Raw genomic sequence first — 26,219 nt, 5'->3', positions numbered from 1 at the left:
GCGAGACCTCCAGTAACGAGCGCGCGGCGACGCGCGGCGGACGCCCGCGATCTGCCGCTCTAGCCTGACGGGAGCCGTCGAGTCGCGACTTCCGTCGGGCCGGGAAGGAGCCGGAAGTCCGGCGCGCGGCGGACGCCCGCGATCTGCCGCTCTAGCCTGACGGGAGCCGTCGAGTCGCGACTTCCGTCGGGCCGGGAAGGAGCCGGAAGTCCGGCGCGCGGCGGACGCCCGCGATCTGCCGCTCTAGCCTGCCGGGAGCCGTCGAGTCGCGACTTCCGTCGGGCCGGGAAGGAGCCGGAAGTCCGGCGGGCTCGGGGCGTCGAGATGGAGGAAGCGGAGTACGAGTCGGTTCTCTGTGTGAAGCCGGATGTTCACGTCTACCGCATCCCGCCGCGGGCCACCAACCGTGGTTACAGGTGACCACCTGCCGCCGGGCTAGGCTAGTCACCGCCTAGCCCTCCCCGGCCATGCCCACGCGCCCACTGTGGGAGAGGACGGCCCGGCCGGTTGACGGGCGAGGGGCGGGCGCAGGTCGTGCTGCCGGTTCTCTCAGGGCGAGACCGGAGCAGCGAGCGGTACCCCGACTTGCTCCTGTCTCAGTCCGACGAGTGGGGTCCCGGCGGCGGGGCAGGGTGCGAGCGGCGTACAGCGTTTAGACCCTGAACACGGTCGGGACGGGTGGCGTCACAGACCTTCCTTTCAGCGCTGGCTGACGGCCTCGAAGGGATCCTTGGGAAGACTTGAGGGCAGGAGCCCTGTCTCGGGCAGAAGGGATCCCTGGGAAGACTTGAGGGCAGGAGCCCTGTCTCGGGCAGAAGTCCCCCGGGAAGGAAGCAGCCCAGAACCGGTCCAAAGGAGCCGTCCTGGGAAGTTTTAAGCTGATGTTGAAAGCCCAGGGGCCCTTCTTGCCCAGCTTTCCTGGCACCAGCCTCGGCTCTGATCACAGCCTCTGGCTGTTGAGAGGCATCCATCCGCGCTTGTCTGGTGAAATGTTCTCCTGAGTCGAACAAATAGGCATGTTTGTGAAAGTAGATGATGTGGAAGTGAACACAGGAAACTGCCCTGCCAGAGGAAAGGGGGGGTTGGGAGCATACTTGCTTGCACCGTCTGTCTTTCTACAGTTTGCATTTTGTCTTCGTTGTCAACGACGAAAAATATTAAAAGAAAATAAGATAATGTCTCATATGGATAACCTAGCCTATGGCTACTTTGTGCCACACGGGGGTGGGGGTGGGGGTGGGCGGTCTTGAAGGCAATGTTTGTCCAGGTTATTTGGACATACAGGGTTGTCCTGCACCACAGGAATGGCGGAGTGTCAGCGTCTCTGGCCTCTTGTTACTTTTCAGTTGTGTTAACATGGCCTCGTAGCTGATTTTCTAGTGAACAAATACTTGATTGAACACCTAGTACCTCCATGACATAGTTTAAAAATAATATGAAAGCAACAATAGTGAGACAAAAACTCATTTGCTTTCTGTGGTCAAACGGGATGGGCCACCAAACCAGGGATGGTCATCTGCCTCCCTCCCTTCAGAAGGATGAGTCTGGTCCCCCAGAGATCGGGGTTACCAAGTGTTAAGGATGGCTAGGTTGGCACAAAGGGAACTGCCAGCCTCTGCACTTCAGCCTCAGATCTCTGCTTAACTTGAGTTAAAGGCCTCTTGTCTCAATAAGAGGAACTGAAGCTGAGTCAGCTGACGTGTGAATCGAAAGTCTGCATTAATGTGGCCTTCAAAACAACCTGCATCCACAGTTATGACGTCTCTCCAAGACCTGGCATATGCTTAGGGACTTCTAAGAAAAGCCTCTTGGAAACACCCAAGGTTTTTGCTTTTGGGGGGTTTACTGAGATGGAACTAAAATGTAAAGTTAATGTTTTAAAAGAGCCAAAAGAGGTCGTTGTGATAGGTCTGTTGTTTTCTGGGTTTATTTCTCCTCAGGCTGCCTTTGAGAATAGATTTCCTGAATACTCATTCACCCCCACATGTCCTGTTGGCTCTCCTTTGCTTGTCTGCTAACGCTTGCTCCCCTTCTCCTTTTCCTCCAAGATGGTCTTAGTGGTCCCAGATGATTGCTCTGACGGCCACAGCCTAGCAGTGTCTTCAGCAAACTATGGGCCCTAGTAGTTGCTTTCTCTACAGAAAAAAACCTAGAATTCTACTTCAGAGACGGTCTCTATAATCTGGAACTGGGGTTGGCCAGCTATGACCCATGTGTTTTTGTTTGGCTCATAAGCTAAGAATGGTTTGTACGTTTTTAAATGGTTGGGGAACATTTTAAAGACGAATTTTTCAGAATGTGAAAATTATATGAAAATCAGGTTGTCCATAAAGTTTCACTGAAATACAGCCCTGTTCAGTAGAAAATATGTAGTTAGAACACCTGAAGCGCCAACATGTGTCGCAGTATGACTGCTTTCCCTCTGCGGCTGCAGAGTGAGGAGTCCGGACGGAGATTGTGTGGTCCTTTTCCCGAGACGTCTGCCAACCCCGGTCTAGAGCACGCAGCCCACATGCCCTTCCCATCCCTATCCCCACCCCCAACATTGGAGAAGGGGAGCGGGAGCCTCTCGCAGTGGCACAACGGTTTTTGTCCCTTTAGGGCTGCGGAGTGGCAGCTGGACCAGCCATCATGGAGTGGCCGGCTGCGGATCACTGCAAAAGGCCAGGTGGCCTACATCAAGCTGGAGGACAGGACCTCAGGTAAAGGCCAGGGAGGCCTGCGTGGGGCTGAGGTACCACGCCTCCCACTTTGTAAAGGGAGGGGCGGGTGGGGCCTGGCCAAGCCACTCAGGGAATCAGGGGATCTGTCCTGGAGATCAGAGCCCAGGTATACCTGTACACTGACTCCATTCCCCAACCTTTAGTTTAAAAGAGTATTTTCCGTCAAGCACCTGTTCTTTTGGGCATCCTTAAGGCAATGGCACCCCACTCCAGTACTCTTACTTGGAAAATCCCATGGACGGAGGAGCCTGTTAGGCTGCAATCCATGGGGTCACTAAGAGTCGGACACGACTGAGTGACTCCCCTTTCACTTTTCACTTTCATGCATTGGAGAAGGAAACGGCAACCCACTCCAGTGTTCTTGCCTGGAGAATCCCAGGGATGGGGGAGCCTGGTGGGCTGCCGCCTATGGGGTCGCACAGAGTCGGACACGACTAAAGTGTCTTAGCATAGCATAGCAAGGAAATACTAATTTGGGAGCCCAGAGAGAAAAGGCCTACAGGTTGGTCCTAAGTAGGAAGCCCTGGAGCTTGCCTGGAAGATAAGCCACACGTTGACTTCTGCTGTTAGCTTGGTTTCTTAATCAGGAATTCTGCTTATCAACTAAATGGTAACTTCCCAGACTGACCACACCCCTAACTGAAAGAACTGGAAATTGTCCTTCTCAGCTCTTTCGTGGCGAGAGGACAAGCCACGCTGGGCTGTGTTGGACTCAGCTGACCGTTGTCACCCTTGGCAACATCTCCGGCAGTCCTGTGCCAGCAGCGCCTCTGGGTGAGCTGTGGAGGGCAACATGGCCTGGAGCAGTCCCAGCCTACCCCCTGGAGCTGGAGTCAGATGCAGGGCTTCTCAGTCAGATGCCCCAGCATTCTGTAATGTCTTCTTTTTCTACCATAGAGGTTTTCCTTTGTGGGGCAAATAAAATGCAAAGATTCGTGAGGAAAACTGGCTGCCTCTTCTCAGATCTGCATCACTATGTCTGAGCTATGGGGCCTTAGACAGGCCACATGACCTTTGACACCTTGGACTCCTTTTTGGTGAAATGGGGATCACATTATTTCCTGCTTCCCGGGATTGTTGACATACGAAATGAGCACATAGATATCCGAATGCTTTGTGAACTGCAAGGTGACCCAAAGCGCCAGTTTGTTTCAAGCATGACTGAACATTGATGGCAGAGGAGTTTGAAGGGACGGCTGCCTGGTCTGCCCAGAGAACTCTGGCTGCGAGATTTGCTGGACGTCCCAGGTGGCATCACAAGGGAATGGCAGCACCTGTTCTCTGGGGACCCTGGGAACTACGTTTAAGGTACTCACCTGGTGTACCAGCCACTGCTCAGAGCTGAGCCTCACGTGCAGGAGCCACCCCAGGACACCCTTAGCTTGGGGTCCCGCCCACTGGGTCGTGTTTGTCCCTCACTTTCCAATCACTCTAGGCCAGGGTGTCTCAGCTTCGGCAGTAGTGACATTTGGGGCCAGCTGAGTTATGTGGTCTAAGTCATACTTAAGGTACTCAGCACAGCTCTGACTTCTCCCCAGTAGAGGCCAGTAGCACCCACGTGCTGACGGTCACAAGTGTCACCGGGCATTGCCAGGTGCCCCTTGGCAGAAGGGAGGTCCACGTCACCCGTGACGGAGAACCACTGCTCTAGGCTGAAAGCATCCAGGTGAATCCCAGATCCCCAGGTACCAAACTAGAGAGGGCAGAGGAGTTAACAAGAAGCTACAGACTTGGTCCACCGATTTGGATTCAGTTCAGCCTTGATCGCACAGTCACCTCTGAACCATAGGATTTAGTAGAAACTGGTCAATACCTGACTCATCAACAGAGATCAGCACGCTCGAAAACAATACCAGTTGTAAATGCTCGCAGAAGATGTGTGTTGCACTACACCTTGGAGAGCCGTAGTTGATAAGGGGATGCATTTTACAAGAGCTGTTTTTATTGTTTTTTTAGTTGTACCTGTTTATTGCTACCAATTCATTTCCCTCTAACCCCCTCCGTCATGCCATCGCATGGACTGTAGCCCGCTAGGCTCTTCTGTCCATGGAATTTTCCAGGCAAGAATACTGGAGTCGGTTGCCATTTCCTCCTCCAAGGAAGAGCTGTTTTTAAAATCAGTCACTCTTTTGGCCTGTGATTAGATTAAATCAGCCTGCTTCAGGTCCTTCTGAGAGTGCAGAAACCCGCCCTCTTCACTGGGTTCACCTGTCCCTCGAGTCTTGCCTTTGGTACTGGAATGATGCAGAACGTGTGATCTCCCTGAACCAGGGCCCTCAGGGTACAGGCAGTGGATGTGAATGGGCGAGACATGGAATGGTGACCAGCTCCAGCCCGTCATTCTCACGTGGAAGTGGAAGCCCAACGTTGCTAGAGCTTTTGATTTTAAGAGAAGCCAGAAATCTGGATTATTTTACATGTAATTTGATTTTGAAGTGTTGGCAGTTAAGTTGAAAGTGCTAAACTAGGAACTGAGTCTGGCCTGTAGGCCAGCTCTGACTTAGACCTCTCATCGGTTATATTCCTGTTGTGTTCCTTTAGCCAGAATGCGTTTGACTTGAATTCCAGAGTCAGGTTTGCCGCTCTGCCTCGCAGGGCAAGAGCCCTAGTCATGGGATAGAAATAGGCTGTGAGGGCCTCAAGGCTCATCCTCACTTCCGCTTTCAGGGGAGCTCTTTGCTCAGGCCCCAGTGGATCAGTTTCCCGGCACAGCTGTGGAGAGCGTGACGGATTCCAGCAGGTACTTCGTTATCCGCATCGAAGATGGAAACGGTAAGCTCGGGACTCGGGGCTTCCTCTTCCGAGAAGGGTTTTCTCTGCCTTTGGAAAGTAGGATTGATTGTGTGTTGTCCCCTAGGGCGACGGGCGTTTATTGGAATTGGCTTCGGGGACCGAGGTGACGCCTTTGACTTCAATGTTGCCTTGCAGGACCATTTCAAGTGAGTGGTTCCAGGAGACACACTCATGCCTCCTCCCTCTTTCGTGGGACAGAATGATCTCCCAGGTTAGGATACCCAGGTGGTTGTGTGTGATCTGTCTGCTGGCAGTCTCAGGGGAACTCACTTCTCCTTTAAGACAGGTCCCCTCTGCGCTCTGCGAGTCCTCATCTCTGCCTTGAGGTCTCCTTTTCCTGAGGCCCATCTCTGACCCCCAGTCAGCTGCCCCAGCCTTGGAGGTGTCCCGTCTCTGCCCCCGTCAGTCCCTTGAGTGGCCGGGGTCCTTTCCCGGCTCCCTTGGCCTTTCCAGACCCATTCCTCCATGCTGTGATAAGCAGTGCTGGGATTCCCAGGCCACTCAGCACATGCCCTGCTGGTCCTTTCTGAAGCTAGAACGGCAGGAAAGCCTCTCCCCTGCCATCTGAGGCCTCCATCTCTGGCTGTGGGGAGTGTGCGGCTGCTCACGTGAGTGCTTCCAGCTCCGCTCGGCTCTGCGTGGCTGCTGGAGCGCTGCTCTTTGGAGGGTGAGGGACCTTTTTGGTGCTTTCCACTTGCTGGGCGTCTGTCCCGTCTCACCATCTACTTTTTAAGCCCCCGGATGGTGTTTTAGTCTTCACGCCACATGCTGAGGAGGAGAGGCCCAGGTTCTCAGATTTCCTGAAGACCAGTGTTAGGACCCTCTACATAAATGGCCTTGTGGCGTTTCATAGTCTTTGAGGCGTAGGCAGTCGGCATCCCGTGTTGCTGGTGAGGAAACTGGCAAACGCGCAGCTGCCTACGTGTCAAAGCCAGGACCTGAACGCAGGCCTAGTTCTCAAGCTGCTCTCAGGTCCTCCCGCAAGGCTGCAGTCACAGCCTTGTCCTGGACTGATGGCAGGTGGGACTGAAGCGAGGGCGTGAACACAGGGCAGCCCTCTCCTTCCTCACCTCGTCCTTCCTCTTCTCTCCCCAGGTGGGTGAAACAGCAGTGTGAATTTGCAAAACAAGCCCAGAACCCAGATCAAGGTCCCAAATTGGACCTAAGCTTCAAGGAGGGCCAGACCATCAAGCTCAACATTGCGGTGAGTGCTGCCCCTGCTCGGCGGCCTTGGCCACCACACCAAGCCCAGCCCAGAGCCGCCACTCTTCTCACAGTTCAGCACGTGTTTATTGAGCAGCAGCCCAATGCCAGGTATTGCGCTGGGGGCGAGCAAGAGGGCTTTGCTATCACAGAGCTCAAGAGTGGAGCTGAGATGAGGGAATCAAGATGTGATTACGTGGCGGGAAGGTTCTGTGACCTCAGGATGTCTTCAGTGCCGTGAACTCCTGGGGTGGGGAGTCCTGCAGCCTAGAGTTAGGGGGAACCAGAGACGCCTTCCTGAAAGAAGTGACCTACGAGCAAGGGAAGAGAGGTCAGAGGGCAGTTCAGAGGGCATGGCGTGTGCAAAGCCTCTTGAGGAACGTCAGTTGCTTGCTGACATAGCTGATGTTTCCGTGTTGGCTCTTGGCAGGGGGGCCCATGTACTTATCTCGGGTTGTGTTTTGGGGACGTCCCTGGTGGCCCTTTGGTTAAGACTCCACGTTCCCGATGCAGGGGACACGGGTCCAGTCCAGTCCCCGGTTAGGGAACTGGATCCCACATGCTGCAACTAAGAGATTCCTCGCACCACAGCTAAGACCTGGCACAGCCAAATTAAAAAAAAAAAAAGATGGGCAGTGCTCTGCTGGTGGGGAAGCGTCGGGTGGGCACTGGGGGTCGCGGGCAGCTCTGCTGGCGGTGGTGTCCTGGCTCCCTTGTCGTGGTCCTGACGGGCCCTGCATCTCAGGAGCAGTTGAGCTGGGCTGGAGTGCAGGACGTGGCCTCTGCCTGGGTGTGGGGGTGGAGCTGAATGATTGGGGGAACTGAGGAACTAGTGGATTTGTTTCTGAAGACAGTTTGTAACCCGAAAATAACAGTCTTCCGCTTCACTTACTATCTCTTTTCTCCTCTCTTCTGCTTCCTGCTGGTGATGATTTGGGACCCTTGAAGTTGGCCAACTATCTCTTAAGAGAAAATCCAGGTCATGTCCCGTGGACTGATTGGGATGTGAGTCTCTGTCTTATTGGGAAAGAAACTAACATTTAAAGAGCATCAGCCGTGTGCCAGGTAGTGTTTTTAGGGCACTTCTCACGTGGATTAAACATTCTCCCCGTTTACAGGAGAGGAAGTGGAGGCGTAGAGAGCTGGAGGATCTTGGGCAGGGTCGTCGAGCTAGAATAATCAGCACAGCTGTACGCATACCCGGGGCCTGGAGGGCTTAGGCTACCCACCCCAGTATTCTCCGGCGTCCCTGGTGGCTCAGCTGGTAAAGAATCCACCTGCAATATGGGAGACGTGGATTCAATCCCTGGGTTGGGAAGATTCCCTGGAGAGGGAGAAGGCTACCCACTCCAGTATTCTGGCCTGGAGAATTCCATGGACTGTATAGTCCATGGGGTCGAAAAGAGTCAGACACGGCTGAGTGACTTTCACTTCAGTTCACTTGACTCTGGTCTGTGATCTCAGCATTGGATTAAGCTGCTGCTCTCCTGGCAAGGTGGGAACCATGCCATCTTCATCTTTGAGATGCTCTGGCTTTTGGTTCACCTCGGTGTTGACGTTTCTGTTTTTCTTTATTAAATGTTTCGTTGAGGTATAATATACATACAGAAAAGTACACACATTGTAAATGCAGAACTCAGTGAATTTTTTAAAAACAAATATGCAGGCTTCCCTGGTGGTCTGGTGGTTCAGAATCTGCCTGCCAGTGCAGGGGATATGGGTTCTATCACTGGTCCGGGAAGATCCCAGATTCTGTGGAGCAGCTGAGCCTGTGCACCCAACTGCTGAGCCTGTGCTGCAGAGCCCGTGCTCCGCAAGAGGAGACGCCACTGCACTGAGAGAAAGCCCATGCACAGCCGTGAGGACCCAGTGCAGCTGAAGATGAGGAAATAAATGTTGAAAACACAAGTTTGCTCACACAAGCTAGCCCCCAGATGAAGACGTGGATGGCTCTCAGCACTCTGGAAGCCCCTCCCCTGCTCTCTTCCGCAGGACAGAGTGAGCACTATCCTGATGTTGTTTTTAACGTTTTATTGATTGACTCACACACCTCATACTCCTTTGTGTATGGCTCCTTTCGTTTACTCAGCCTGGCATGTGTGAGAGCATCCATGTTGCTGAGTGTAGTCGGTTTATCTTCGTGTGGTGGCAGGCCGCATCATGAGGCGGCGCCCAGTCGCCTGACGGCGGGCGTCGGGCGGGCATCGGGCGCCTCCAGTGCGGCTGTGACAGGAGCGCTGCTGTCGGTGTGCGGGTGGCGTCTTTGGTGCCCACGTGTGTGTATTTCTGTTGGGTCCATGTAGGAGTGGAATGGCAGGGGCATCAGGTCATATGTTCAGCTTTAAAGATTCTTACAAACAGCTTTTCAAGGTGAAAGCGCTGCGTGGATGGCTGCTGAGCGTCCTGGTGACGCAGACGTTTGGGGCTCCGGGGTCACCTTGTGAAGTTTTCTGATGGCAGTAGGGTCCAACAGAGCTGACCGATGCTCATTCCTCCCCTCTTTTTAGAGCATGAAGAAGAAGGACGGCGCAGCCGGGACGCCCCGTGCCCGGCCCACCAGCACGGGAGGACTGAGCCTGCTTCCCCCACCCCCAGGGGCAAAGACCGCTGCCCTGGCCCCTCTCTCCGGGGAGTATTTGTCTGTGGGGGGCTCTGTCATCCAGCCAGCAGTTTCTCCCAGCTCAGGTCAGTGTGTGAGGGTGATGGCCCCGCAGCTTGGGCTCCTCTTTCCCCTGGCAGCGGGCCCCGCAGCTTTCCCTCCTTCACCCATGTTGGTCACACTTAGTGCCCGTTGTGAGGAACTGGAGGTTGGGTGCCACAAAGCTGGTCCTGCCCACACTGGGTAAGGGCTTCCTCTCTTCCCACCACTTCTCCTTCAGGGTGTCTGTCCCGCCCTGATGGGCAGGGACTACAACTCACTTGTTGCCGTGAAATCTTCAGCGCATGGGTTCCTGGTTCTCAGAGGCTGCTCATTAAATGAGTGAGTGATGGTGACATGGTCTCTGGTCACAGGATGCTCAGTCGGTTCGTAACAGAAGAGAAGGGTCCTGAGCACAGAGGCCAAATGCACAGGGACCAGACTCACTACAGCCACGCGATCTGGGGAGCTGTCGTCATGGAAGAGGTGGCATTGAGTCAGGCCTTGAAGGACAAAGATCTGGGCAGGGGTGCTGGCGTTGCAGACAGAAGAAGAGCATGAACAGGACTTAGACTTTTAAGCATTGGTGTGTTAGGGAGATGGAGGCTGCACGAGTGTTCCACGGCGGGTGGTGGGAAGTATACCTGGAGATTGAGTTTGTAGCGGGCTCCTCAGCAAGGCTGTTGGGCACTGGACGCCGTGAGGCAGCTCCCCCAGCGGCTGTGCTGGCGGTCACTCCAGGCCGTGAGCAGCGCCCCTGGAGACCCGGGGCTCTGGACGTGAGTGCCTCGTGCCAGCCGCAGAGGTGCTGGGAGCCCAGCCCGGCCCCTCAGTGTCCCCACCCTGCCTGCCAGGCCAGTGTGATGGTCTTCACCTTCCTTGGGCTGGCTGACTGTCCCCAGACCCCTTGCTCTGACCAGCATCTTGGGCTGGAGGGGGATCCCGACAAGAAGCCTGCTTTCTTTTCCTTTTAAGGGTTGGGCTTACCTGGAGGTCAGGCTTCAAACCTCAGCCCTGTGGGGAATCCCTCACCCCAAGAGAACGGCAGGAGCAGCATTTGGGGAGTGCGCCTGCCTAGCCCCTGGAGTCACTCTCAGTGAGGTCACAGGACCCCTGGGCTTGGCATCCTGGGGACGGGGCGGGAACCTGCACACTTCACACTGTTGGGGGCTCACTGAGGTCTGAGGGCCATAGTCTCGGGCGTTCTGTCTGTGGCCGATGCACGTCCAGTGCCAACGTGGAGCCCCGTGTCACGCCAGATAGCGTTTGCGGGCACTGCAGGTGTGGCCCCAGGCCTCCGCTCACAAGGCTGTGCGACGTGACGCGCCAGACAGGCAGCTGCGGGTCGTGACTAGCCAGCATTCACGACCATTTGCTATATGCTCCCAGGCCAGACTGAGTGAGTTCACAGTCTAGCTAACCGTTGTGTGATATTCAGAAGATTGCCTGCTACTTTGTGCCTCGGTTTTTTATCTGTAGGAAAGGAGTGGCAATGATGCCTGCAGCACAGGTTTCCTGTGAGGATCCAACGCGCCAACCACACAGCGCGCAGAGCGGCACCTGGGGCAGCGTGAGCACGCCCCGAACCTTAGCTCTCGTTTGCGTGCCACTGCATCGGTACCACACCATCACTGTTGATGGGCCTGTTGGACGCCCTTCAACTTGTAGTAACACATTTGATCCTCAGACTGGTCAGTCTTATGAAAAGTGTGCATCACGACTGTCTCCATTTTAGAGACACGGAGACGGAGGCTGAGGTAACCTGCATGAAGTCAAACAGGCTGGCCTGTCTTGCCCCAGGGGCTGTGGTGAGGTTCAAACGAAATAATGTCTATTAAATACTTACGTGCTTATTCGCTCAGTCGTGTCCAACTCTGCGACCCCATGGACTGTAGCCTGCCAGGCTCCTCTGTCCATGGGATTCTCCAGGCAAGAATACTAGACTGGGTTGCCATGCCCTCCTTCAGGGGATCTTCCCCAGCCAGGGTAGAACCCAGGTCTCCCACATTGCAGGCGGATTTTACCTGCAGATTCTTGACCTCAGATTCTTTACCATCTGAGCCACCGGGGCAGCCCACGTTTTATAGTTCACTGAGTGTTTAACTGGGTGAATTACTGAACTGTGGAGGGCCCTACTTTTATGTGGTTTTCTGGCCCATTAGACATTAGACGTAGCTGGTGGGACGGCAGGTGGCTGGCACAGGGCCTTAGGAAGGGGTGCTGGCACCACTGGGGGAGGGGCCGGAAAAGCAGGCCTGCCGCCCCGTCGTGCCCTCCACCCGGTGACAGAGCCCACACAGATGCCCACTTGGGACTTCTGGAAGACTCCCCAGCCCCATAACAGTTTGGCTCCTAGGACTTGGCACATGTCTGGCACATAACTTTCTCAGCTAGTTGAGCCAGACACTGGCCCAAGGACTTTATATAAAGACAGTGTTGCAGTTTTGGTGAGCGTTCTTCATCTAAGAGGTCAGGAGGTAGTACACTTTAGACAGATTTCCAGCATAAATGGCTGGGGCGAGGTGTGCTCCAGGTAGAGTGATGGCATGGTACCCACCCCCGCTGGTCCCCTCCCCTCACCGGTCATGTGGCCTCTGCGCATCTCCAGGGGCCCCTCGGGCTCGTCAGAAGCAGCAGAAATGTGAATGGCTGGAGGTGTTTGTTGCCAAAAGGCACGTCTCTGCACATGTTTCTCAGCACCTTGGAATCACGACTCTGATTTCCTGGTTACTGAGGCAACCAGAAGGGGAGGTCTCTGACGCCTCTATCTCCTTCTCTCCTCTTCTTCCCATTGGACTTGGGGACGTCTGTAGGAGGTGCCACCGTGTCCTGGCCACAGCCCAAGCCTGCCACCACTGCCACTGCCGACATCTGGGGAGACTTCACCAAATCCACAGGGTGAGGAGGTCAGGTTCTCTGTGCTGGGACTGGGGCCAGGGCTGTTATTCTACAAACCTGGGATCGCCCCAGTGCCTTCCTTCTGATGTTGGGAGCAAGAGCACCGATGCAGACACTTTCAGGCCACTGAGTGCCCACTCCGGGTGGCACGTTTCTCTCTGGGAAGGCTTTTTGCTGCCTTCCGCTGCTGAATGGCCTGGAGCCGCCCTCTGCAGCTCCTTCTGGTCTTTAAACCACCTCACCAGGTACTCTGGCTTGTCACAGTACCTCTGATCTCCTCCCCACTAGCTATCCCAGGACACTGGGCCAAGCGTTCACCAGGGTTCTGGCGTTGGCCCATCCTCATGGGACCTCTGCCTTTTCTGCTTCCTTAAAATTTCAAGCCTTTCCTAGGGGTCAGGGTGAAAAGATGCTAAATACACAGCATCGTTATGTGGACAGGCTGTAGGCTGGAAGTCAGCACACACTTTCTCTCAAGGACCAGGAAGCCAAAGTTTAAACTGTGCAGGCTAGTTGGTCTCTATCCCAGCTCCTCATCAGCACTCCTGTAGCCCAGAACAGCCACAGTATGTGAGTGAGGGAGTGTGCCTGTGTAGCAGTGAAACTTGATTTACATAGACAGGCAGAAAACTAGATTTGGTCTAGTTCTGGGTTGTAGTTTGCTGACCCTGGCTCTAGAACATTCAGAAACTGGCTTCTTAGAGTTCTTTCTGCCTAGAGAGAAGTTACATCTCTTGTGCTCTGTATTTCCAAACATTTGAAATCGGTCCCCCTCCCTATCTTTCCAGGTCGACCTCCAGCCAGACTCAGCCAGGCACAGGCTGGGTCCAGTTCTGACCTGGACGTGACTCTTCCTCATACGACTTCTGGAGAGGAGCCGCCTCGTCGGGGCTGAAGGAAGGAGCCTGCGGTGCTCCCTGGCCAGCCTCTGTTGGGAACATGAGTCTCTCCTCTCCTCCTCCTTGCCTGGCTCTCTCAACAGACTGGGCGTGTTGGGCGGTACATTGGCCCATGTCACACTGTTGCCTGGGATTCGAATTTGCAACCAGAACATGGAAGAAGAGTTCCTGGATCCCTATCCCCGTCTGTCCTCTTGACATGAGCGAGACTCTGAGACTCTTCCATCATGATGACTCTTATTAAACACAAGCCCCCAAAGCAAAAGAAGGGCTGGAGTGTGCTGCCTGGTTCAGACCAGCCCGTCCGGGGGAGGCCATAGGTCTCACACCATCGCTGTCTGGAGGGGGCCTTTGTGCACGCGCGTCGGCTGAGCCACTCCAGTCAGGAGGAGGGAGTCCTTCCTGATTTCCAGCAGGTCTTTAGGCTGCAGCCTGAACAGATGATCAGGAGGGAAACCAAGAGTATTAACCAGCTTTTTAAAAGTCTTTTAATGTTTGCTTTGCTAATGTGCTGATCTGCACTAACGCATGGTCTTTGTAAAAGCATGCTCTGGCAGCCTGCCCCTGCAGGAGCCTCTGAAAGCATTCCTCACCGTCAGCCGCAGGAGCTGCTCTGAGCTTCAGGAGCAGTGTTCATCTCAACCTCATGGCCTGGTTTCCGTGTGTGCAAGGCCTGGTGGGCAGGGCAGGGCTGAGGCAGGCGCTGGCGGCAGGTAGGCCTGCGTCTGGGCCAGAGAGTGGCTGCTGTTCTCATGGAGGTGAGGGGTTTGGCCCTGGCGTCGCGGGCCGCCATCTGGGCTCCCAGGCTCACTGCGTGGTTCCTGGCGGACTTGGGCTCTCTCGCGGCTGTTTCCTGAAGTGCCTTGTCTGCAGACAGCTCCTTCCTTTCTCCTCTCCTTCGGGGACTGTGCGTGACACACAGAAGGAGTTCTGAAGCAACTGGAAGTCTAGGCTTGCCTGTGTTCCTGGTTTATAGGAAATACTTTTATCTGAGCACACCTCTAAAATCGCTTCCATTGACATCCAATACCTCTTTAACTGAAAGCGTTCCTTTTTGAAAGGTCTAGATGATGAACTGAAAAAAAAGTTGGCCTTTTGGTGGGACCAGATTTCTAAGATAAAAAATAAATCCTTCTCCTCTGTCAGTGTCAGAGAGGGAAATCCTTCTCTGTCAGTGTGTGTCAGAGATGGAAATGTTTTTGTCGCCATGGCTGCTAACTCCTCCAGGATGCCTCCGCAGGACACACACCGCCTTTTACCACTGAACCCATGTCCAGACTTAAGACTGGGGCCACAGCGACAGGTTGGCCAGAATGGGGGGATTTGGCCCTGTTGCCCTAAGGCAACCAGTAATTTCTCTGGTTACAGAGAACAGCCTTTCTGCCCTTCTGGGACATTCTGGGCTTCTTGCCCTCTAATGTGGGGGGCGAGCCTGCCTCCTGCCAAGACCTCCCCGTGGAAGCAGCTCCCTAAACAGTAAGGGTGTCGAAAAACAAGGTAAAGGCTGCGGCGTTTACCACGCCTGTGGCTTCTGTAACAAAGGTGTGCTTTCACTGTCGTTATAGAAACGGCCCCTCTGACTGGTAAGCAGCGTAAGGGGTGACAGGAGCAGGAGGTGGATGGTGAATGTGAGTCAGCGAACTCCAGGAGGCAGTGGCGGACGGAAGCCAGGCGGGCTGCCATCTGCGGGGTCACAGAGAGGCTGACACAGCTGAGCACCGGAACAGCAGCAAAGGACGAAGGGAACTGGAATTGAGGACCCAATTCCAGGGTAAGAAAAGGAAATTACCTCAAGGGCTCTCAGGAGGCGTGAACCGCTCGGCCTGTTTGCTGTCACTGCCCGTCTTCTCTAAGCCTCAGATACTGGGCAAGAGCAGGCTTGGCGTTAGAGGAGGTCCCTCCCCATCTTCCCTAAGCCTCAGACGCTAGGAAAGAGCAGGCTTGGCGTTAGAGCAGGCCCTTGACAGGAGCCACGTGCCGTTGAAGGTGAGCCCTTGGTTCTTGGAGACAGACCTGGGCTTTGATCTAGACCGTCTTCCGGTAAAAATGTGTGCCCGCGGTCTCCTTAAGCCAAATGTCACTCGGACGAGGCATCTGAAGCACTAGCAGGTGCCCATCCTGTAGTTTGACCTTAATCACCTTGATGTAGAATCAGGTAATGCATCCAGAACTGTTATTCATAATGGTGCTGCTGAAGAAACCGCAGTCAAAAAAATCTAACCTGGAAAGCACCTTGAGGGATCTGTAGGGCAGGGGACAGTCTGGTGCGTCACCAGCTAGAATCCCAGCTATGGGACCGGGGTCCCCAGGTCAGCCTCCAGTACCGAACCATGCATCTCCTCACTTCCTTGACTGGAGCTTCCAAACTGGGGTGGGGATAGGAGGTAGGTATTGGGTTTGAGGGCTTTGAGACTACAGGATATGTTCATGATTACATAACATTGCAACATGTCTCACCGGCTTTAAAAAGCCGACTGCCACATTGCGTGAGTTGCCCTGGTCCCAGGGCCATAGTGTTGAGGTGGGAAGATCAGCCTCGCCGATAGCCAACAAGAAGCTGAAGCACTCAGGTCAGCGGTCTGCAAGGACCCGGACGCTGCCAGAGCCACCTGAGCTGAGGAGCAGACCCTTCCCCAGTTGATCCTCAGATAAGCCCCGTCTGCCAGCACTTGGCAGCCCTGCAGAGGACCCAGCCAAGCTGTGCCCAGACCCCAGAACCCTGAAACTGAGTGAGTAAATGTGTCTGAAGCTGCCAAGTTTGCAGTGATATCATTAGGCAGCAATAAAGAACTAATACAAAAGGTGACAAGGCATCGAATGGGAGTCAGAGGAAAAGAAGGGGCTGGACACACTTAATGGCAGTATGGCCTTGGGAGGTCACTTATCCGGCTCCTTGGGGCCTCACTTTCCCTTTCTGTGACAACAGCCGTTGCTTATGTCCGCAAGGCACTGGTCTGTGCCCTTAATGTAAAATTTGTCTCAGGAACTTCCCCGGCAGTCCAGTGGTTAAGACTCCATGTCCCCACTGCAGGGGGCACGGGTTGGATCCCTGGTCCGGGAGGGGTCCACATGCTGCGGGGCAACAAGGCCCGGCTCCACAGCAAGAGAAGCCACTGCGGTGAGAGGCCTGCGGATCGGAACAAAGACTGGCTACCACCCTTAGCAACCAGAGAGCGCGGGCACAGAAGCACAGCCAGCACAGCCATGAATAAGGTTTAAAAAAGATCTTAAAAAAGTCAGGCGTTAGTTAAAGACCCTGTCAGTTAACCTTAAGGTATCCAGCAAGTCCAGTTAACTGGAACACATGTCCTCTAAGCCCCCTGCTTAATGTGGTCTGCCGATGGGGTGCAGAGTCCAACCCAGCCTCGCACCTGGGTTTGGCAAGCACTTGGCCCTAGCAGCGTGTGGGCGCCAAGTCCCAGTCGCGTGTTTCCGTTGCTGGAGCCACAGACTTAGACCCCACCACAGTGGGGCCGGCATAGCTCCCTTCTGGTGGCCGGACCTGGGCCGCAGGGCTGGGTGCCACCTGCTTATGGGGCAGCGACCAGTGTCAGCAGCCCTGCGGGTTCAAATGCCCACAGGCCAGGCTGGGCTGAACCGAGCCCCGGGTCAGCACGGCAGCGGGCTCAAAGCCTCCGGGGGAGGGCTGATGCCAGTGTGTGCTTCCCTGCGGTGGGCTCCTGGGAGCCCCGGGCTAAGAAGGTCCAGCAGAGGAGCTGTTTGCTGTCCCTCCCAAAATATCGGGAGGCAGTGCCATGGTGGAGAGGAAAGAACATGGGGTGAGACCCACTGGACTTCGCGCTGTGTGCCCTCGGTGAAGCCACTGCACCTTTGCGACGTCTCGGTCTCCTTACCTGTAAAGCTGAAATAACCCTAGAACCTGTAGCCTACAATTCCCCTTCACAGAACAGTTCAAAGGGGACGGAGGATGGAACGAGAAAATGGGAGGTTAACAGCCGGCAGTGTGGAAGGCCACCAGCGTGGGCTGCCTGCGAGGTGTGCGCACTGGGACCCCCAAGGGAGACCTGGTACAGGTGGGCCTGGACAGGTCCACTAGGGAGACGGGCAAGAAGGGGGGAGCGCAGACCCTGGAGCTCAGAGCAGGGTCTGAGCGCAGACCTCAACGCTGTGAGCAACATTCTGGAAGTGAGGGCTCTGTGGGGACAGGCAGGACCAGAAGTGGGCTGGGAAGGCCATGAGCCTGTCAGCACCTGGGTTCAGTCGCTCAGTCATGTCCAGCTCTTTGCAACCCCATGGACTGCAGCACGTCAGGCTCCCCTGTCTCCCAGAGCTTGCTCAAATTCCTGCCCATTGAGTCAGTGATGCCATCCAACCATCTCAATCTCTGCCACACCCTTCTCCTTTTGCCTTCAATCGTTCCCAGCATCAGAGTCTTTTCCAGTGAGTCGGCTATTCACACCAGGTGGCCAAAGCACTGGAGCTTCAGCTTCAGCATCAGACCTTCCAATGAATATTTAGGGTTGATTTCCTTTGGGATTGACTGGTTTGTTCTCCTTGCAGTCCAAGGGACTCTCAAGAGTCTTCTCCAACACCACAGTTCAAAAGCATCAACCCTTCAATACCCAGTCTTCTTTATGGTCCAGCTCTCACATCTGTACATGACTACTGGAAAAACCATAGTCTGTAGACTATATGGACCTTTGTCAGCAAAGTATATCTCTGCTTTTTAATATGCTGTCTAGGTTTGTCATGACAAGGCTGTGATCCATGAAGGAGCCGGGCCTGGGTAGGGATTCACCAAATCTGGAGATTCGGGACAGGTTGACACAGACCTGAGCCACGCTGGGGAAGCTGGGGGCCCATCTGCTTGCTGGCAGAGGTCGGTCAGCCCTCCTTAGGGAATCTGTGCCCTTCTCCTGCAAACCTCACAGCCCTCCTCATCCCAGACCCCAGGGATTGACCCCAACCTTGGACCACAGCTCTCAGGCCTGGCCCAGGTCGCAGCCTTGCCTCCATCATCCCCAGGTATCAGAGCCCTAAGGACACACTGGCAACCCCTAATGTAGTTTCTCAGGTGTAAAACCCAGGCTTTGACAAAGATAAAACTACCATTTGGGGAGCTTCCCAGGTAGCACAGTGGTAAAGAATCCACCTGCCGAGCAGGAGATGAGGGTTTGATCCCTGGGTCAGGAAAATCCCCTAGAGGAGGAAATGGCTACCCACTCCAGTGTTCTTGCCTGGGCAATCCCACAGACAGAGGAGCCTGGGGACTACAGTCCGCAGGGTCGCAAAGAGCTGGACACGACTGAGCACCGCCACCATCCATCCCCTCCTACCGGTGGGGAAACGGAACCATCAGCTGTAGGCCTGCTGCTTTTCTTTGTGGGAATTTACTTTTTTCCAAATGTAAAATCACAAAATCAAACATGCTTTTTCAGACAAAACATTCCTTCCTCCACCCTAGAGATTCAGACCTGCCTGCCTCCCCCTTTTGAAATGGACCCAGTGCCTTCAGGGATGCGGGGAAGTCGAGGCCCACTGAGGATGGACATCTGAGCTACTGCCAGAACAGGCAGGACACATCGCTGTTTCGTTCCAAAAGCATGCTGTCCTCTATGGTTTCCTCCCCATTCCATGTGGAGAAGGCACCCGAGCTTCTGAGACGGGAAGGGCAGTACGTGGGCTTCTGCCATTTTATCCACAAACAAGCGGAGGCCAGAGTGCCTCATCGGAAACTGCAGGACAACCAGGAAAACAAAGACATTCTCCCCACAGGTCAAGTGACTGATGCCTCCTCAGTCTGGTTGGGCGATGGGTCAAGGCCAGACTTCAGGAGTTTAAGACCTTGAAGGCAGGGCCAGGGGGCACAAGGGCTTCCCAGGTGGCAAAGAGGTAAAGAATCCTGCCGCCAATGCAGGAGAGGGGATTTCAACCCCAGGGTCGGGAAGAGCCCCTGGACAAGGGCATGGCAACTTACTCCTGTATTCTTGCCTGGAGAATCCCAAGGACAGAGGAGGCTGGTGGGCTACAGTCATGGGATCGCAAAGGGTCAGACACGAATTAGTTGCCAAACAGCTGGGGACACAGAACTCCAGACTGCTACTGGGTCTCAGTTCAGGTCGACCCTACCACCTTGCAGCTTCCAGGCCCTGAGCAACTGGCTTAGTCTTCAATTTCCCGTTTTGGCATAAGGAGCTAATAATCCCTGTTTGGGGGTTATTACCGTCCGGAGCAATAAATGCAAGCCTGTGGGAAAAGCCCTCCGTCCAGTGTGGCTTCCGGGCCAGAGCCCGCCTCACTCTCCCTGCGACCGGCCCCGCCCCGGGCCCAGGGCGCGCCCCCGACGCGGGACGACGCGAGGACGCGGGCGGTTCGGGCGCCAGCCCCTCTCGACCCCGCCTCTGGCCCCGCCCCCGGTCCGCCATTGCCCCGCCCACCTCTGACCCCGCCCTCCGGCCCGGCCTGCGCGGCAGCGGCGTTGGCGCGCAAAGGTAGGAAGCCGGCGGCGCGCCCTGCCGTGGGCCCGGGGCTCGGGCGCGCGCGGCGGGCGGCGGCCGCGGGTGGGGCGGGTCGCGGGCGCGCGCGGAGGCGGGGAGGCGGGCGCACGCGGAGGCGGGCCGGAGCCCCGGGCCTGGGGCATGGGGGCCTCAGGGCGCGCGCCGCCCCTCGCGCTCCCCGGCCCGCCGCTGGCGGAGAGCGCCCGCGGCCTCTGCGGACGTCCTGCCCGCCGTCCGGCTCCAAATCCCGCCCGATTGCCGCGGCCTAGGGTGGGCGGGAGGAGGCGGGGGCTCGCCCGGGACAGGCCTTTCCCAACTCCGCCACCAGCAGGCATCCCTTCCTGCGCTTCCGGTGGGCCGGGCGCCGGCCCTGCCCCCCATGCTTGGGATTTTGTTTCCGTGCAGCCTGCGAAGTCGCAAGAAGTCCCCTTTTGCCCATGAGGAGACTGAGGCCCAGCGCGGTCCACTGAGTTCCCCAACATGGCAAACCCTGCAGGGATTTGGGCCCTCCTGGGGCCTCTCACCGTGGGGCCTGAGACCCCCATCTCTGGGGTTGCCCTTGTGAGCCGGCTCCCTTGTGATTTTTATGCAAGCGCAAGAGGACAGCGCTCTGAGCCGGTGCCTGCCTTCTTGGGGACCAGTCTCCCCAGATCCCTCTGGGACCTCTACTTGTCTTGGGGATTGGGAGACGGTTGGAGGGAAGTGACACTCGGGTACCATCTGTTCTCATCTGAGATTCCCTGTTTTCCGTAGCTAAGCTCACAGCAGGTGCTTACCAACCAAATCCTGTGACCCGATCAGAGCAGAGGCTAAGGCCAGGGCAGGCTCCTCAGTCAGGAAAGACCTCAGGAGTCAGAAACGGATCTTGGAGATTTCTTTGACTTAGTTCCTCTTCTCCCGTGTTTCTCTCAAGCCCTGGGTCAGCCCTTGGAGACTAGGTACCCCTCCCATCTGGGAGTCCGCTGTGGGGGACACGGCCCAGTTTTTAACCTTGGGCTCCTGAGATGTGGCTGGTGTTGAATATGTGTTCCTGGGGTCCTTGTGGGATCCCATTCTGTGGAGAATACACAGCCCAAGACTTGCCCTGTGTGACCCCGACAAACCCAGGGAAATTTTCTTTTCCTTTCTATTTTTTTCTTTTTCATTTAGTTTCCTATATTACTCTTTGTCTCCTAGTATTCCTTCACTCACTCTGCAACTGTTAATGGTATTTGGAGCCTTAAGCTCTTCAGAGACACCAGTAAGCAAGGCCAACTTGGTTCCTGCCCTTGGAGCAGACCAACAGCATACCTGTAGGAAAAAAAATTTTTTTTGGCTGGAAGATCAGGGTTCACACTCTCAGAAGGTGACATTTTTGGCCGAGGTCTGGTTGAGAAGCAGAAGTTGGCCGTGAAAGGAAAGGGGAAGAGCATTCCAGGTGGAGAAGGTGACAGGTGCAAAGGCCCCGAGCTGTAGCGTGCTTGGTGTGTTTGAGAATCAGGAAGGCCAGCGTGGCTGGGGAGGAGTGCGCTGGGGGAGATGAGAATCAGGAAGGCCAGCGTGGCTGGGGAGGAGTGCGCTGCGGGAGATGAGAACCAGGAAGGCCAGCGTGGCTGGGGAGGAGTGCGCTGCGGGAGAGTAGAGATGAGGTGGAGAGGTGGACCAGGCTGGATCAAGCAGGCCGTGTGGGCGTGGTAGGACTTTGAATTTTATTCTGAGCGTGATGGTAGCCGGAGTAGGGGTTGAACAGAAGAGGGATGTGTGAGACCAGATGGGTGGGGGACGAGAGAGGCAGTAGGGACACCCATGAGGAGCCATCTTAGCAGGCTGGGCAAGAGGTGGCAGTGGCTTATTTAATACACATCAGAAACCTAGGGTGGTGACTGGCATACAGTAAGTACTACATAATGGTAGCCATCCTGTGATTGTTTAAAACTTTGGAACCAGGCACACGTGGGTCTCACCTGTGGCTTCAGCTCTTCATGGCTGGAGGTGTTGCTCTTGTTCAGTCACTCAGTTGTGTCCAGCTCTTTGCAACCCCATGGACTGCAGCACGCCAGGCCTCCCTGTCCCTCACCATCTCCTGGAGTTTGCTCAAACTCATGTCCATTGAATTGGTGATGTCATCCAACCATCTCATCCTCTGTCACGTTCTTCTGCCCTCAGTCTTTCCTAGCATCAGGGTCTTTTTCCAATGAGTTGACTGTTCTCATCAGGTGGCCAAAGTATTGGAGCTTCAGCGTTGATTTTCTTTAGGATGGACTGGTTTGATCTCCTTGCCATCCAAAGGACTCTCAAATCTTCTCCAGCACCACAGTTAGAAAGCGTCAATTCTTCGGTGCTCAGCCTTGTTTATGGTTCAACTCTCACATCTGTGCATGACTGCTGGAAAGACCTGACTAGACGGACCTTGGTCAGCAAAGTAATGTCTCTGCTTCTTAATATGCTATCTAGGTTGGTCATAGCTTTCCTTCCGAGAAGCAGTCGTCTTCTGACTTCAGGGCTACAGTTACCATCTGCAGTGACTTTAGAGCCAAGAAAAGGAAGTCTGTCACTGCTTCCACCTTTTCCACCTTTTCCGCCATGAAGTGATAGGACTGGATGCCATGATCTTAGTTTTTTTAATAGTGAGTTTTAAGCTCGTTTTTTCACTCTCCTCTTTCACCCTCATCTAGAGGCTCTTTAGTTCCTCTTCGCTTTCTGCTTTAGAGTGGTATCATCTGCATATCTGAGGTTGTTGATATTTCTGTCAACAATCTTGATTCCAGCTTGTAACTCATCCATGACTGGATGACTTTGAGCAAATAATTTTTGGTGTGGGGAGAGGAAAGGAAAGTGTTATTACTTGCAATAAGTAAGGAGAACACCTGGGATTGTTCCTAAAATAGTGTTTCTGAGCAAATCATTTAACTGCACCCAGGCTTATTGTTGTCATCTGTAAAGTGGGTAGAACAGTAGCAGCATCCAGGGCTGTCAAGAAGGTTTAAACAGATAAGGTAGAGGTGCAAAATTTTAGGCACAGGGTCTGGCTCATGGTAGGTTCAGTACTTTTATCATAATTTCTAGTCAGCAACTGGAGAATAAAGAAGGGATAATGGGTAAGAGCAGCTGGTACATTTGAGATGCATGAGTAGCCTTTGAGGGACTTTTTGGCTAGGGCCTGCAGCTGGACCTGGCAAACGGCAGCTTTGCAGGGCGGGCAGAGGGCTACGCAAGAGTGGGGAGGGAGTGAGTGCAAAGGGTGTCTTCTCTGGATGTACTCACCCAGCAGTGGCTGAGGGGCTGCAGTGCGCCAGGCGGGGCTCTAGGTTGGGTTCACCCAGCAGTGGCTGAGGGGCTGCAGTGCGCCAGGCGGGGCTCTAGGTTGGCTGCTGCTGCTGACAGCGCAGTAACAGCCAGCCCGAAGGGCTCCCCTGGCCCAGGGGCTGGACTCTGCGCGTCCACTGCAGGCGCTGGCCTTCCATCCCTGGCGCCCAGGGGCTGGGACTCTGCGCGTCCACTGCAGGGGCTGGCCTTCCATCCCTGGCGCCCAGGGGCTGGGACTCTGCGCGTCCACTGCAGGGGCTGGCCTTCCATCCCTGGCGCCCAGGGGCTGGACTCTGCGCGTCCACTGCAGGCGCTGGCCTTCCATCCCTGGCGGTGAACTGAGATACCTCATGCTGGCAACCACAAAACAAACAAACAAAGACCAGTGCTATTAATTACATAACAGTGGGGAGTCATTAAGGTAATTCTGGCTGATGCCATGGGCTTCCCTGGTAGCTTAGCTGGTAGAGAATCCACCTACAATGCAGGAGACCCTGATTCAATTCCTGTGTCGGGAAGATCCCGTGGAGAAGAAATAGGCTAGCCACTCCAGTATTCCTGGGCTTCCCTGGTGGATGAGACAGTAAAGAATCCACCTGCAACGTGGGAGACCCCGGTTCGATCCCTGGGAAGGAATCCCTGGAGGAGGGCATGGTAACCCGCTCCAGTGTTCTTGCCTGGAGAATCCCATGGACAGAGGAGCCTGGTGCGCTATAGTCCATGGGGTCTCAGAGTCGGACACGACTAAACAACTAAGCACAGCACAGCTGATGTGATAGTGAAATCCTGAAATCTCACTGACTTAGAACAAAAGAAGTTTATTTCTCATTCATGAGAAGTCCTGTGAGGTGGCTTTCTACATGGTGACCTACAGACCCAGACCCCTTCCAGCTTGTGGCTCTAGCATTCTCTAGGAACGCCGCATTATTTCCTTCCAGCTGGGGGACAGGGAAGGAGAGAAGTCCTCATGGGAGGTTTTCATGGGCTAGGTCTGAAGTGGCAGACTTTAGTTTTGTCTTAATTCTGCTGTTGCTGTTCAGTCGCTCAGTCGTGTCTGACTCTTTGAGACCCCATAGGCTGCAGCATGCCAGGCTTCCCTGCCTTCACTATCTCCCGGAGCTTGCTCAGACTCATGTCCGAGTCGGTGATGCCATCCAACCATCTCATCCTCTGTCGTCCCCTTCTCCTCCTGCCTTCAATCTTTCCCACCATCAGGGTCTTTTCCAATGAGTCAGTTCTTCGCATCAGGTGGCCAAAGTATTAGTTTCAGCTTCAGCATCAGTCTTTCCAATGAATATTCAAGACTGATTTTCTTTAGGATTGACTGGTTTGATCTCCTTGCAGTCCAAGGAGAGTCCAAGACTCTCAAGAGTCTTCTCCAACACCACAGTTCAAAAGCATCAATAATTCTGCTAGTGAGAACTAGATCACATGGCCATATCTGACTGCAAGGGAGTCTGGGAAATTACTTCTAGCCATTTCCCATAGAAGAACTGGAAATGTTTTTTGCTGAACACACAGCAGTTCCTATCACACCATATCCTGGTACATAGCTAAGCATGAATCATCTTATTTAAAACTCATGGTAAAAGCAGGCACTGTTATCATCCCATTTTACAGATAAAGAAACTGAGGCAAAGTCATTGGCCCAGGGTCACACAGCTGATGGGAAGCACAGCCAAATCCAGGCAGTCAGATGCTAAATCTGTAATATCCAGAGCTTTCCATGAGGAATTCAGTGGTTATTTTGAGAGCTGGATGGAAGCTATGAACATTAGAAAGTGCACATACACACAGGGTTTTTTTAGTATGGTTTCTTGGGCTCTGTGATAGAACCCAGAAGGACTGATGGGGAGAACTCTGTGGGCAGAGCCAAGGGTTCTGGCCTCTGACTCCCTTCCCCCATCCCCTAGGGCCCTGGTGGGGAATAATTTAGTTCAGTTCACCAAGCGCCTTTGGGCCCCCTCTCTGCCCATCTGGGCAAGCAGGGCTGCAGAACTTGGCTGGGGGTGTTTGTGGCCCCCCTCTGCTCTGGCTGTGGGTGTGCAGCCTGTATGGGGGGGTTTCTGGAGGCTGTGTCTGGAGGTGGGAAGATGGAGCCCCAGGTTTTTGTGGTGAGAGCTCCCTGCCTCTGAGTCTAGTTTTGCCTGAATCCGGCCTTGGTTGTCATGGCAACATCGAGGCACTTATTTTTTTGGCCCCGTGTGTTGGCTCCTGGTTTTCCATTCCTGGTTTTCCATTTCCAGGGTAGATTCCCTAGTTGGGGACAAGGGGTTTCAGGCTCAGCTTGGACTGTTGTGCATTTATACGGCACCTGCTGCATTCCTCGGTCTGACCTAGACAAGGTTGGTAGAGCCTTGGAGTGCAAATGCCCCTGCCTTGCCCTCAGGCCCTCTGGGAGGCTGCCTGGCTTAAGTGGAAAGAGTTTAGGGCTGCTTCCTCTTTCCGCAGCAGCCGCAGTTTGGAATAGGTGAGAGCCCCCAGCTCTCTGCGCCTGGTTTTCTCATCAGGACATGGGTTGAGGTGAGGATTCAAAGTGATCGCACAAATGTGACACAGTGTTAGAGCAGAGAGCACCCGGAGGCCGGGGGTCAAAAGGTAGCAGGAGCCCAGACGGGCGACGCCAGCGACAGCGGGAACAGCAGCCGCCTTGCTCTGACTGCTGGTGACGGACGTGCCAGCCGTGGTCAGACCCCTTACTCGGTTCAACCCATTTAATCCTCACGGTGACTGTCAGTTTCACGAGAACGCTGAGCCTCGGTGACTCGTGGGTCACACTGCCAACTAAGTGGCAGAGCGGGACTCCGCTGTGGCCCTGATTCCGGAGCTGACGGCCTACCCGCTGCGCCGCACAGCCTCCTTGCCCCAGGGGAGGAGCAGTGGGAGGCTGGGGGTGGAGCTCGGCGCCCTAGGGCCCGGGTACAGCGACCGTGCGGGTTGGATTTTCGGATGAACGAAACCAGTATGGCTCACACGTTCACTCTAAGCCCGGCGCTCAGTCACACGCCCTTTGCCCCCAGATGCCGCCCTGAGACGGGTGCCAATGTTTGCTCCCTGTGCAGGGACACTGAGGCTCACAGAGGCAAAGCTGCTTCCCCTGGGACGCGGCCCGGAGGGAGGCGTGGCGGGAGTTGGGTGGGGAAGGGGGATTCGGTTCCGTGCCTGCACTGGGCAGTTCCGCAGCCCGCTCCTGATGTGTGAAGACCTCCGAGCGCCTAAACACTTTTTCAGCAAAGCGTGTGACCCCTTTTCTGGGTCAGTAAAGATGATCTTGAAGACTGGCCTTTCCCGCCGCCTGGATGTGTGTGTGTGTGTGTTGGGG

At 54.9% G+C, this 26,219-nt stretch overlaps 2 protein-coding genes across 5 annotated transcripts in view; both read left to right on the top strand.

Moving 5' to 3' along the window:
* Positions 1–258: 258 nt before the first annotated feature.
* Positions 259–14,328, top strand: NECAP2 (NECAP endocytosis associated 2). 4 transcript variants are annotated; one of them, XM_006066583.4, is made up of 8 exons: positions 259–416; positions 2,602–2,702; positions 5,391–5,495; positions 5,581–5,662; positions 6,612–6,720; positions 9,227–9,404; positions 12,171–12,255; positions 13,044–14,328. In XM_006066583.4, the coding sequence occupies exons 1-8, from the start codon at positions 325–327 to the stop codon at positions 13,090–13,092; spliced, it is 801 nt and encodes a 266-aa protein (XP_006066645.1). In that variant the 5' UTR covers positions 259–324; the 3' UTR covers positions 13,093–14,328. The 4 variants fall into 4 exon arrangements, with proteins under 4 accessions (XP_006066645.1, XP_006066647.3, XP_044794168.2 ...); XM_006066585.4 differs by lacking the exon at positions 9,227–9,404; XM_044938233.2 differs by lacking the exon at positions 12,171–12,255.
* A 5,207-nt stretch (positions 14,329–19,535) lies between these two features.
* The window catches only part of CROCC (ciliary rootlet coiled-coil, rootletin), a 51,072-nt gene continuing 44,388 nt past the window's right edge, over positions 19,536–26,219 (top strand). Inside the window, exon 1 of the mRNA XM_044938223.2 lies at positions 19,536–19,606. The gene's annotated coding sequence lies outside the window, so the exon portion shown is untranslated. The remainder of the gene's footprint in view (positions 19,607–26,219) is intronic.

The sequence above is a fragment of the Bubalus bubalis genome, chromosome 2, assembly GCF_019923935.1.
Source record: "Bubalus bubalis isolate 160015118507 breed Murrah chromosome 2, NDDB_SH_1, whole genome shotgun sequence".
Classification (NCBI taxonomy): Eukaryota; Metazoa; Chordata; class Mammalia; order Artiodactyla; family Bovidae; genus Bubalus; species Bubalus bubalis.
This window is presented reverse-complemented; position numbering and strand designations above follow the sequence as displayed.

Coding starts and splice junctions, on each gene's coding strand:
- NECAP2 (XM_006066583.4), top strand. CDS start 325: ATGGAGGAAGCGGAGTACGAGTCGGTTCTCTGTGTGAAGCCGGATGTT. Junction 2,703..5,390: donor GCTGGAGGACAGGACCTCAG/GTAAAGGCCAGG, acceptor TTCCGCTTTCAG/GGGAGCTCTTTGCTCAGGCC. Junction 6,721..9,226: donor CCATCAAGCTCAACATTGCG/GTGAGTGCTGCC, acceptor CCCTCTTTTTAG/AGCATGAAGAAGAAGGACGG.